Raw genomic sequence first — 12,750 nt, 5'->3', positions numbered from 1 at the left:
CGTGACGTTCGGCCATGGCGAAGGTGCTAATGAAGACGGCCAGACTCCTATAATATAGAATAGACAAATTAAAATATTAAAATTAATTGAAATTAATTAAGAGTATTAAATAGAGTATTAAGATAAGTGTTTATAAGACGATTTTGAATATAAAATTGGACTGCAAGCTTCTCGTTTGATCACTTTTGGTCGCGTTCAGCAGACCAAGCCGCTTAGTCGAACGTGATTGGCTCTTACTTTTAGAACCAACCAATCAGCGCGGAGGGTTGATAAGACGAACTCAACAGTTGTGCAACTGCTGTGTCTGCTGAACGCGCCCAATCTCATAGCCCATCGGAGCCTGATAATGGGCGTTCAGACCAACCGCTCATAGCAGCGACATGATGCTCTCTTTAGACACCATCACGGAGTGTTGATAGCACTCAACTTGTGCTGACGCGGCCATTGATTGGCAACGTGGGGCAATCGGGGCTTTTCAAAAACGTTCAAGTTGGTTTGGTATCTATGCGGTTTATTAATAAAAAAGTAAATTTAATTCAATAGAGAGCTCATACAGATATTATTATATAATCTGAAAAATATATAAATGATGGTAAAATTAATATAAATTTAAATTTCTTCAGAGTTCAGTCTGAAACATATACGACGGGTGAAAAATCATCTGAAAAATTATCTGAAGTATTATCTGAAGAGTTATCTAAAAAATTATCTGAAGAATGTCCAAGATGCAAGGATATCTTGCTTGAGGGATTCCATTCTTCAGCGACTTGATGCGCGCGGGCGATCGTCGCGCCATTCGCGACTGTTCGCGACGATGTCCGACGTCCCGTCCCCCGGCCGTCGGACCGATTGCGTCAACGCCGAGGTGGAGCGGCGGTGCGTGCGACGCGTTAACACATCGGCGGGGAGTAGGTGTCCCCTCTCCGCGGGGTGTTCCTGTGTTTTCGGACGTGCCCGTCGCCCCTTCCGCTCCTCGCCACGGACGTGTCGTGTTGTTTCTTAACGGTCGGCGGGGCGGACTGCGGACAGCGGTAATTCGACGCGACGCCACGATTGAGGACAATGATGGACGAGATGTAGATCCGCTTCGGGGCGGAGGGGACGGGCAGCTGTGACTGCGTGACATTTGACAACGTCGTGTCATTTTGGAGCAGACGACGACGGCGGCGGGGGGCCGACGTTATCATCATCGATCCCCGATCGCGGGCGATGCGTCCTCGTGTTGTTGGTAAACCGCGGAGCCCAGCACGTCGGTAGAGACCGCCCGTCGGACCAGAGAGATGGAGATCCTCGGCGACTACGAGTACAATCCCAAGGACCTGATCGGCACCGGCGCCTTCGCCGTGGTCTTCAGGGGCAGGCATCGCAAAGTGAGCACCATCCCGTTCCTGATCCACGCCTCGCGTGCCTGTCTCGCGAACGAGGATTGATTGGTCAAAATTACAAGTTGCCTGATGTACATATAGATATGTAGGGAAGATATATATATATATATATATATAAGTATATATATAGATATATCTATATATGTATACATATATATATCTATATGTATTTCGATAGAAAAACGTACATATATGTATATATGTGCGTTTTCCTTTAATATATGTTAAATCTATTTCTTTGTGAAGATTCCATTGTTCCAGTAGGATCTTACAGGTTTCTGAAACTTCTTTGTCAAACTTTATCAAGATAGATATCGTAGCGTAATACTCACTAGAATAAATAAGGAGTTTGTTTTTTAATAGAACTCGGTTACTTCTAATATGAATCTAATGTTTATAGAGAGCTTTCCAGCAGGTGACACAAGTCGACAGATGTCATTGTATCTTTCTTTTATGGCAATGAGTGATAAAGATAAAACGACTTGTGTGGACTTGTGTCGCTTGCTGGAAAGCTCCCAAAGACAAAACAACACTTGTCGATTTGTGTCGCTTACTGGAAAGCTCCCATTATGAGATTCTGAGATTTTTAATATAAAAAAAAGAACTCGCTTGTTTGAGATTTCTTTGTGAAATGTTGTCTCGTCTTTCGTAAGATAACATGATGTCTATTAAACGAATTTTTAGCTTCGAGAGAAATCTGCACTTTGACATTTTTTTAATTTAATTTGAATTAATCTGTTTTTAAATTAATTCAAATTACTTTGCTTTATTATGGAATTTAGTTTTTACTATATTAATACCGAGTCAATAATTATATCTAGCTGCTTTGTATTTTGCAGAAACCAAATTTAGTAGTGGCTATCAAGAGTATCACAAAGAAGACTTTGGCAAAATCGCAAGACTTGCTGAAAAAGGAGATCAAAATTTTAAAGGTGCGCCCTTTGTGCTCGTGACAGATTTTAGAAATTTCATAAATAAAAAGGAGAGGAAAGAAAAGAAATGTTATTAACAAATATTAAAAAATATGTTTTTGCTATAAATATTGCATATTTTTATTATATATTATAGGAAAATTGTGCTTTGTTTTACAGGCATTGACTAAACTACATCATGAGAATGTTGTCGCGCTATACGATTGTAAGGTGAGACTGTCACATTTATAAAATCTCTGTCATAATATATACTCGAGAGTATATAATATGAAAAATATTATAATTAATATTTTCTTGATGCAGGAGTCTAATCATAATGTCTTCCTGGTTATGGAATATTGCAACGGTGGAGATTTGGGAGATTATTTAAATGGTGAGCACACGCAACTTTTGCAACAACAAAAATTGCGCATGATAACTAAATCAAGTGAAAAAAGACAATTAATGAAACTTTAATGCATTGGCTTCTGGGTTGGAGCCGCGTGAATTTTTTATTTGATTCCAACATTTTGGGAGTATTTCAGTCGAGGAAAAGCAACCTGATACCGTATCAGGTTACTTTTCTCTGATTAAATAAAAAATTCATGCGGCTTCAACCGCGAAAGCTTCAAATATCAAACTTTAATGTGTTATAGGACGAATAGGTTTTATGTATAAATAATAATTTGTATCTTTCTGATAGCGAAAGGTACTCTTTCTGAGGATACCATCAGGCTGTTCCTCAAGCAGTTGGTTCGCGCGATGAAGGTACTGCACGCCAAAGGGATAGTCCACAGGGATCTCAAGCCGCAGAATATCCTGTTGAATCACAACTGTGGTAAAACCTGTCCACAGCCACATGAAATAACATTAAAAATAGGTAAGAGCATTTCCGTATCTTTACTAGGTTTGACTCTTTTTTTTAGTTTGATATTAACTTTTCTATTAATAAATGATATTTGTTGTACCATTGAACGTACAAATGCAAAAATGCTGGTAACAATAATTTATTCTGGATAGGAATACAGCGTCGAGCGCGATGCGCACACCGGTCGCGCGTACCTCAAACGTCGGGCACTTATCAATTTATAATTGTTCATATTGTTCATGCCCTTCGGATTACGAACATTTCTAGGATACACTCCACGTTCAATTTTATAATATATAATGCAATACGATACAATAAGTAAAACCGTTAATAACCGGGCGACTCAGAGCGATCGATATATTTATTCGGCGGTTGTTAGAGCGACATTGAATATTCGCCGCGGTCTCGGATACCGCGGTTCGGCGATTTCCCACCTGTTCGACAATTCGCACACGCTACTTACACGTGATCGGGCCGTGCGGCATCAGCCGTTACAAGAATCTATACAATATTAATGCGTTTTTTTTTGTTTCAGCGGATTTTGGTTTTGCTAGGTTCCTGCAGGAAGGCGTAATGGCTGCGACTTTGTGTGGATCGCCGATGTACATGGCGCCCGAAGTCATTATGTCTCTTCAATATGACGCTAAGGCGGATCTGTGGTCGGTTGGCACGATATTATACCAATGTCTCACCGGGAAGGCACCGCATCCCGCAAATAATCCTCATGCACTCAAGTCGATCTACGAGAACACTGTTAATCTTGTTCCTAGGTACAGAAATATGTAATGTTTAATAGAAGCTTTATTCTCTTTTATGTTAGTATATTGAATTTATATTAGAATTGGAAGGAAAAAGATCTAAATTTTATATAATATATATATAATTAAGAAATGTTTCTTTATAAAATAGCGGATTCTTTATATTTTTCTGGATTTTTTTATTACGCCACTATGTATATTTTGTACTGGCTTTTTTCTTTTCTTTAATTTTTTAATCTAGCTTTTCTCGAAATTCTTAATTTTTTATTTTATATTAAGAATAAATTTATATTAGAAAATAATATAAAAGAGAAAGAATATCATGTGGATGTGTCTCGTTCTTTTTTAGTATACCTCCTGGAACATCACCGGAGCTAACGAATCTTTTAATGGGCCTGTTGAGGCGCGAAGCGACTGACCGCATGGATTTCGACCAGTTCTTTGGTCACCCGTTCCTCACGGGTGTCCGAGAGAGTCCGAGTCCAAGCCCTGTGCCTACCGAACTGCCGGCATCGCCGGGGACAATGGCGATTCCGATCGAGGAAGGAACGCCGATTGTCAACAGATCGGAGCCCGAAACGACGGAGACTCCTTGCTCCAGTCCCGAGGATGACTTTGTCCTTGTGCCGAGCGACATCAGTAGCGATACTGACAATAATCCGCCAGTCAAGTAAGTGCATAATAAGTGATGATCTGAAAGAAACGAAAGAATATATTAGTAAAAGTTATGAAAAAGTTTTAATAATAATTTAATCAAGGGGAATTGGATAAAATACCCTGTACAAAGTTGAATTTCTAATCTTTAAATATTTTCATATCTTTATGTTTCCTTTGTTATTTAGATATAAAATATTTTTATTAGAATGCTTGAATATTTATCTGATTATTTTCCAGGTATACCAAACAAGTGAGTAGAGAAGCTGTCAGTCCACCCCGGCCGTGCTTATCGAAATTGGGCGAGTACGTGACATTTTATTATTTTTTTAAATATATCAATTTATATAACTTAAATAGAATTGCAAACTTTTTAAATATTAGACCAATTATAATTAATTTCACATTATTGTGTTTATTTTTGTTTTTCTATAATTATTCACTAGGTATACCAGACAGACGAGCAGGGAAGCCATCAGTCCACCCAGACCATGCTACCTGCCGATTTCTGAGCCGATTCCCGTTCCATGTCAACGAAATACAGCGGCTCAGCAACCCCAATCTCCCTTGACGAATGCCGCCCGTTCTGGCAGTAGCGTCGTGCCCCGCTCACAACCGATCAGCATGAAACGCAGTGTGGATTCCCACAGAAGTCACCCACCGGACATCGGTTCTCTCAGTCCGCCTAGCGTGCAGTTTGTCATCGGCACTCCGCCCGGCAGAAGGTACGGCATGTAAAGCATGTCCTCGAACAGTCGAGTCAAAGACAATTTTTTCTTACTCTTTGCGAGTTTCTAAATAATTAAAATCATAAAGGACTTTGCACGATTTATGTGAAAAGAACGTTTTCGGTCAATTTCCTTGGATTTGTAATATGTTGTAGTTTTTGTGTCCCCGATGAAAAGTCTCAAATTTCATAAACTTTTTATGATTAGTTTCTGAATTATAATCTCTATTTGAAAATCTACACAAGAACTATTCGTACGTTTGTATACACGAGTTTGCACTTGTGTGCCTCTTCCTGCATCTGTGTGTGAATGTTCATGAATATTTTGCCGGCAAAGCTCGTGTATATAAACATACAAACGGTTCTTGTGTAGGATATTTTCAAATGCCTATAAGAGACTAATCATAGAAAGTTGATAAAATTTGAGACTCTTCATTGGGATATAAAAATACAACATATCACAAATCCAAGCAAATTGACCGAAAACATTTTTTTCATATAAGTTATGTGGGGTCTTTTTACACTGATTCTTTTCTCAAATTAGAATAAAATTAAAGATTTCGAAAGAGAGGAAAAAAGAGAAGTAATTTTATTAATCGAAATAATCATATATTATAATTTTAATAGAATTTTATTAAAAAATCTTAATTTACCTAAGTTTTTCGCTTTGCAACTGTCAATAGAACAAATCAATCAGATCTATGGTGTAACAATTAACAGTCTATTAATCTCGAATTGCTATTTGTTTTAAAAATTGTATCGAATTATTCATTTGTAAGAATAATTTATTGAAACTTTTTTTTTTTTTTTTTTTATTAAAGGTCTAGGTTCTTGGGACATTCCTATGTGGAAATAATAAAAAAAAGTGAAATAAAGCAATCGAATAAAACTAATTTATCAAATTTATCAAAAATTAGGTTGAGTGAGACTCCGCCGCCGCCTAACACCTGGCAGGTCAGCCCTGTAGCTAGACACTCGCACACGCCGAGCGGAACCTCACCGTTGCGCCGTTCCACGGGTAATAACAGCGCATCCTCGCCATTGCTCACAGGTCCGCTAGCGGTACTTGGCTCGCCCACCTCGCGAGCTTTTCAAGATAACAACAACACTCTTAGGCATTCGCCTGTCATACCCTTCGGCACTAGGGCCGTCACCCTTCCAGAAATATCTGGTAATACTTTTATAAAACCATTTTTATAAAAATCTCGTTGGCTGGAGCAACGTATTGAGATGTGCAGAATATTATATCTCAGTACCACTCAATAACCACCGATTCATAATCTGATAATTTCTAATCATCACTTCAGTTGACATTTTGTTCCTAGTAAATACATTACATTAGATAAATACATTTTGTTAGAAAAAAAAACTGTCTAAATCTTTTAATAATTCTGTCAATTATTTATTTCGTCTGTAGAAGCCGGTAGTTTCCAAAGTCTCTTTCCGGATATACCACCGACGACAATCGATGATCGTCCATTAACGTTTATCGCGCCGGAGCTACCGGAGGAGACGATAATGGAGCGTGAGCACAACGAGATCCTGGCCAAGTTGAATTTCGTCGTGGCATTGTGCGAATGTGTATGCGAAGTTGCCAGATCCAGGGCTGGCCCGCTCGGCAATATCGAGCAACCGGCGCCTCTCGGCAGCATCGAACAGGCTGGTAATGCGGCCACCAGGAAACGCGCCGAGCAGGTCATCCTTCTGGTACGAGCCCTTCAGTGGCTCAGCTCCGGCCTGAATCTGGCCACTCAGGAACTCAAAGCCGGAAGGCTGCAACCGACAGCCACCGTGAAGGAAGGTAAATGATTCCCGTAGTAGATTATCGTAGTATTTATGCGAGTTTAACAGATTCATATTTTTCAAGCTTGCTAAACATTTGACCGGAATCTTATCGCCATTTGTCGTTGTAGTTTGTTTCTATCCTTATTTTTATCTGATATCTAACAACAGATCACATACATTCACAAATTCTAAAAATTCTGAATTTAAAAACTTCAAATTTTCAATTTTAGGATTTAGAACCCTGGATTTTAAAACAGATCCTAAATCCTAGAATATTTAAAATTCTAAAAAAATCCTAGAAATATTACAATTTTGTTTTAAAGTAATATAAAATTGAACGCGACGCAAAATTTTGTTATTTCTATCCCACGAAGTATAATTCACAAAGTGTATTCTGCGTTTCACCGTTTGTGAAACTACAATTCCGAAATATATTAAGTTTCTATATTCTCACTAAGAACAAATTTCTTTGCGATAAGTACCATTTAAAATGTATGTGATTTGTTTATTAAATTTAAAGTTGGTGTATGAGTTACATATAAACTGTATTTAAATAAAATTGTTCTCTTTTAATATTGCAGTTGTCAGTACCATGAACGAGAAATTTAAGTTGTGTTTGATGGAATGCAAGCAACTGAATAGCGTGGGCCTTCTTCGTCAAACAGGAGCTACAGCGGACAAGATACTGTACAATCATGCGATTCACATGGTACCGAAATAATTTTATATTTTCTTAATTGCGCTTATTACCTCTAATTTCTTTATACAGTATACCTCAATATACGTTATGTTTTTGACAATTAACAAACGATTGTAAGTATTTGATGTGATTATACTTTTACAGTGTCAATCAGCGGCATTGGACGAGCTGTTTGGAAAAGGCGGCGAATGTTTCCAGCGATATCACACGGCGCAGATATTATTGCATTCGTTAGCGCAGCATGTCAGCCATAGCCAGGATCGAGCTCTACTTATCAAATGTATGTTTTGTCTCCACGCTGATTGAATTTTCGTCGAAATCGTAAAAAAATCTATTTTTTTTACAATTTTGAAAGATTTGGAAAAGATATGTTTGATAATAGTAAAAATATCATCTCTACTATTTCTCATCATTTATGTGATTTCTTTTTCAGCTTATACTTGAGATCTTATTTTTACATGAAAACACATTTGCGCATCAACTTAATCTTTATTTACCAATTTAATAATTTATCCAATTGCAGTACCTTTTTACACATTATGTAATAAATAACAAGTACTTATTAAATCTCTTTTCACTTATTTATAATTTAAAATAAAATTAGATCTCACCAAAATAATCTTTCCTCGATTCTATTGTTCATAGTGATCACGGTTTGTCATTTAATTTCAGACAAAGAGGCAGTAGAGAAGCGGCTTTACGTGCTACAACAGCAAGGCTACATCTACGCAACCGAACCCACGTAGCGCTTGTGAAACACGGCAGCTGAATGCGGCGGCAACAGCCGCCTAAAAGAGATCCCGCCCGAGCAGCCGCCTGTACCATCATACTCGATATCGCTCTTGTGTAATATATTCTGCCCTATTCTGTACAAAAGGCGTGATTGATGCCACAGCTCTAAACGGAGGCGGGAGTTCTCCGAATTCGCGGCTGACATTATTTTATCAAGGTTAATTAATTCAAAAGAAGGCTCCGTAGTTCCACACGGAATAGGATAGACAGAAGAAAGTGAAAGTTTCCTGTCCACACCATCTGTCCCCATCCATCCTGTCCCCAGGTTACTTTATATGATTTATTAAAGCTTGGTATAATTAAGATATTACATTGTATAATGTACGTACACGTGGTCGATTAACTAATCTTTGTTTCGTATATCGATCAATAAACATGTGTATACTAACGGCGTTGTGCGTTCAATGCAAAGGCACGTCTCGTCGAACCCGACGTTCGTCGAACAAATGACTGAAGTGATCAATAATGATAATGGCGATTGTACGAAAGTTAAATAGTTAATAATGGGCACTCAATTATCTCAATTTTTTAAGATTAAATAGAACAGCCAATCGCGATAAGCTTGTCACGTCAATGCAAGAATATCAAGTTTTTCAATAACTTTGAATAACGAGTATTTTCGCACGTCATCTTTTTTTATGCAATAAATTTTTACTGAGAAAGAAAAAAGAATTTTGCTACAAAGTATTCCATTCAATATGCTGTATTGATATAAGTAAGAAAAACGTAATAGATTCTGATAGGAATACTTTGCAGCGATATTCTTTTTATCACTTTCACAAAATATCTTTAACAGAGATAAATACGAATACTCGATTTTTATATACTCAAAGTACTCGTTAAGCCCACCATTAGCATTAGTCTCGTGAGGAATGCTCTTTTGACAAAAGCTGTCTTTCTAAGCGAACATTCACCTGGCACCGCCGTGTTTTTGTGTCTATTTCTCCCCTTTCTCTATTCGTTTTGTATGTAAATAAGCTTAATTCTTCTTTCCCTCGACTTTTTCAACGGCGGGAAGCTGTTTGTTATCCCGGTAGAGCATGTAATTGAACGCCGCGGCGAAAGAGTTCCACACGACGTAGGGGATGATGAGATAGCCGGCAGCGGGATTAACGTGGTAGAACACGACCCCGACCGCTGCCGTGCTGACCCACAACGCCGCAACTTCGTAGAGAGCCTGTGCACGAATGTAAAACGATAGTCTTAGTAACATTTTCGACCGAAGCGGAATTACGTAGGATTGCTCCGAAAGCGCTTAACGACGCCACACTCTGATTAATGCAAAAATGATCTATAAAACTATATCAGAATTTTATATGAAACACACATGCTTGATCCGTTCTTGTTTTAGGAATTTATCTTGAAAGTATACTAGAAAATAATTACAAAAAACTTATTTTTTATTAGGTTTTCTAATAAAATCAATAAAACGCGATTCTAACCGAACGTGAGTTCACAAAAGTTGGATCTAATCGCATCCAAAGTAATCCCTAAACTCGCTTCGGTCTAAAATCACTGTAAGATTCAGGGATCGTTCGAGCGATTCGGGCATTGATATAATAGCTTGTTTTTTTTTCTAGATCGTCTTAATTAAAAAGAAACTATGTCATATTTTAAAAGATGAAGATTATGTATACAAAGATATTCTTATAATAATGTTCTGTTGATTATATGTAATCTTTATTTTTAGAAATATAGATTTAAGTCGGCTTGAAAAAATACATGCTCTCTTCTTCGTAATTATCATTGAAACTGAAAAGAAAATTAATTTCTAGTTTTTCTATTTCTTTTTTTTTTTACTAGTCATATTTATTCGCGAATAATTAGGATTAATCTTAAGTGTTGCGAATCTCAAAAAGATCTATCTTGAGTATAGATATCTTCCAGTAGCAATAATTATTTGAGTAATAAATAATTATGAAGATAAAATTATACGGAAAACACTCGAACAGTCCCAGAGATTTACGATTAACGTAATGCGCGCGTGTGTATGTGCATGTAAAATCCGATGTAATACCCATTTTATGTTGTGAGCCCCGAAGAATAGCGGCGACCACGACCAGTTGAGGGCGAGATTGAGGCCGTAAAGGCTGAGCGGTACGGCCGCTCCCTCGAAGCCACCTCCGTCTCGCCACACGAGGTACGACGAGTAACCCATTGTACAGTAGAGGGTGGTCCACACGGGTGCGAATACCCAATTCGGCGGGATACATTTCGATTTTTTCAACGACTGGAACGAGGGTGAAACGGATTAAAGCGCGCGGCGGACACATCTATACGTACAAAAGCGATATATTACATGTTATATCACTAGCGCGGTAAGGTGTAATTTATTGTAAAACACTTGAGCATTTCCGCGATTGACGGTAGGTAGAAGTGCTGCTTGGCCGCTCTTTAAGTTAAGTCCTCTTTCTCTTTCTCTCACACGAAAAGAGATTTTGTGTAAGCGAAATAAAAGCATCCCGAGATAACGTATCGACGCTTACTTTGCGAGATAAATATCCGAGAGAAACAGCACGAGACTTTTTCTCTTGAATATTTAAAGAAACAACCTATCTTTTTCTTACGTATCCTTTAAAATGATACTCACGGACGGTAATAATCACAGACTGCCCTCAATCACCGATTACATAAGCATAATTAATTACAGATTTGCAGTCGTATATCATTACTAAGTTTTTGTAGTGATTCACATATCTCTGTTTGAATCATTGTTTGAATACTCGTCATTGGCGATCGATATTCATAGTCATTCTATCTTCATTTATTACATCGCGCAATCCGTTAAACAAATCAAAGTTGCATTTAAATTGTCAATAAGACGAATCCTATATGACTGAATTTCTATCACCTTATTTGTATCTCATAATAAATGTAAACTTTAGGATACACGTTTATTATAATACAAATCTTTTATTTATAGGCGGATGTAAGCCTCAAAAGTTCGTAGTTCTTTTTTTGAAAGACTGTACATATTTATGAAGATCATATAGAAGAAAAGACATCGAGATAATAGAAGAACACGTCATCCGCGAGAAAAGATATAATGTATTCCTTTTTTGGACGAGAGGTTGTATAAGGACTACGAATTCCTAAAGAAAATAATCGAATTGATAGATATAATTACAGATTCGCGGGATTGTGATTATTTGCTAGAATTACTGGCTCTTCAGACAAGTACATTTTATCCGTTTTTTGGAGTTTGCATTTATGTATCGCACGTTACGAACTGTAATCTATCAAGAGATAAATATTACGTAACTCTAAGCTTATGATGACGGTTATAGATAACATTCAATTGTGCGAAAAATTAAATGAATATACGTGCAGTATAAGTATATCATTTCTAAATATAAATAATGCATAATATATATTTATTATATATGACCATAAAATTAAGATTGTAATTACAAACTATTATAACTATAAATATCAGATTATATAAAGAAATATAAATGCAAGTAATTATAAATAATATTGCAGTAACAATTCTCGTTACAGAGTACACGAGGCACAAGTCCCGATTTTAATTCTAAAAGCAAGGTAGCACCACATTACTTCGCGAATCGATATAAGAGCGATTCGCGCATATCAGGCGACCTTCGCCTGCAAACGCTTTCGCGAGTTTATAATTAGATTCCGCAGAAAAAGCGCATAACGACGTAATATTCTCCCAATCGGGATAGCGGTCTCTTCATTTCTTATATCGCGCAACATCTCGCGACAATGAGGTGATCTCTATGCGACGCATTTGCGGTGTGATCCTCACCTCGTACCAAATCATATTATTCCTGGTGACATAGCCGCCGACCAAGCCGCCAATGTTAGGGAAGACCGTCGCCGTCAGCATGGGCCAATTGATTCTCACCGGCATCTCGGCTGCTGAATGCACACCTGTTCACCTGAATGTCACAGACAGTACGGGATATAATAGGATGTGCAAAGTTCAGGCGGACGTGTACGCTCGTGGCGAACGTCGATAAGCGAACTGGATGGGCTTACCTAAGCGTCGTAGATCGCAATGACTAAACTATTGCTTTTCCAGACAGTGACGTAGCCGGTTCTCCATCTCACCGGTCTTACTCTGTACTATACCGTCTCCTCCTTTCCGTTTGGATCACTCAATATACTTTAAACTTGGTGGACCTAGAAGTTGACATATCATTTATT

At 37.9% G+C, this 12,750-nt stretch overlaps 2 protein-coding genes and 1 long non-coding RNA gene across 4 annotated transcripts; 1 reads left to right on the top strand and 2 right to left on the bottom strand.

Moving 5' to 3' along the window:
* The first annotated feature begins 667 nt into the window (after positions 1-667).
* On the top strand, positions 668-11,051 carry Atg1 (serine/threonine-protein kinase unc-51-like protein Atg1). 2 transcript variants are annotated; one of them, XM_071788773.1, is made up of 14 exons: positions 669-1,370; positions 2,225-2,317; positions 2,477-2,527; positions 2,621-2,690; positions 3,000-3,176; positions 3,700-3,934; positions 4,272-4,592; positions 4,817-4,882; positions 5,023-5,301; positions 6,221-6,474; positions 6,721-7,104; positions 7,670-7,797; positions 7,933-8,068; positions 8,461-11,051. In XM_071788773.1, the coding sequence occupies exons 1-14, from the start codon at positions 1,281-1,283 to the stop codon at positions 8,532-8,534; spliced, it is 2,358 nt and encodes a 785-aa protein (XP_071644874.1). In that variant the 5' UTR covers positions 669-1,280; the 3' UTR covers positions 8,535-11,051. The 2 variants fall into 2 exon arrangements, with proteins under 2 accessions (XP_071644875.1, XP_071644874.1); XM_071788774.1 differs by lacking the exon at positions 2,225-2,317 and having other exon boundaries at positions 668-1,370.
* Positions 2,782-5,170, bottom strand: LOC139819441 (uncharacterized). Its single transcript, XR_011733730.1, has 3 exons — positions 5,029-5,170; positions 4,277-4,615; positions 2,782-3,930 (listed from the first exon to the last, which is right to left on the bottom strand). It is a non-coding gene; the product is annotated as an uncharacterized lncRNA (long non-coding RNA).
* Positions 9,224-12,727, bottom strand: Tspo (Translocator protein). Its single transcript, XM_071788782.1, has 4 exons — positions 12,583-12,727; positions 12,350-12,482; positions 10,598-10,810; positions 9,224-9,757 (listed from the first exon to the last, which is right to left on the bottom strand). The coding sequence occupies exons 2-4, from the start codon at positions 12,452-12,454 to the stop codon at positions 9,560-9,562; spliced, it is 516 nt and encodes a 171-aa protein (XP_071644883.1). The 5' UTR covers positions 12,455-12,482; positions 12,583-12,727; the 3' UTR covers positions 9,224-9,559.
* Between the last annotated feature and the right edge of the window lie 23 nt (positions 12,728-12,750).

This window comes from Temnothorax longispinosus, chromosome 9 (assembly GCF_030848805.1).
Source record: "Temnothorax longispinosus isolate EJ_2023e chromosome 9, Tlon_JGU_v1, whole genome shotgun sequence".
Taxonomy (NCBI): domain Eukaryota; kingdom Metazoa; phylum Arthropoda; class Insecta; order Hymenoptera; family Formicidae; genus Temnothorax; species Temnothorax longispinosus.
The sequence above is the reverse complement of the archived record's forward strand: the minus strand, read 5'-3'. Positions and strand labels throughout refer to the sequence as shown.

Excerpts from the sequence above, each read along its gene's own strand:
- Atg1 (XM_071788773.1), top strand. The coding sequence starts at position 1,281 with ATGGAGATCCTCGGCGACTACGAGTACAATCCCAAGGACCTGATCGGC. Across the intron at positions 1,371-2,224 it reads TCAGGGGCAGGCATCGCAAA|AAACCAAATTTAGTAGTGGC; the intron begins GTGAGCACCATC and ends TGTATTTTGCAG. Across the intron at positions 2,691-2,999 it reads TTTGGGAGATTATTTAAATG|CGAAAGGTACTCTTTCTGAG; the intron begins GTGAGCACACGC and ends TCTTTCTGATAG.
- Tspo (XM_071788782.1), bottom strand. The coding sequence starts at position 12,454 with ATGCCGGTGAGAATCAATTGGCCCATGCTGACGGCGACGGTCTTCCCT. Across the intron at positions 10,811-12,349 it reads ATAATATGATTTGGTACGAG|TCGTTGAAAAAATCGAAATG; the intron begins GTGAGGATCACA and ends CCCTCGTTCCAG. Across the intron at positions 9,758-10,597 it reads GGGCTCACAACATAAAATGG|GCTCTCTACGAAGTTGCGGC; the intron begins GTATTACATCGG and ends ATTCGTGCACAG.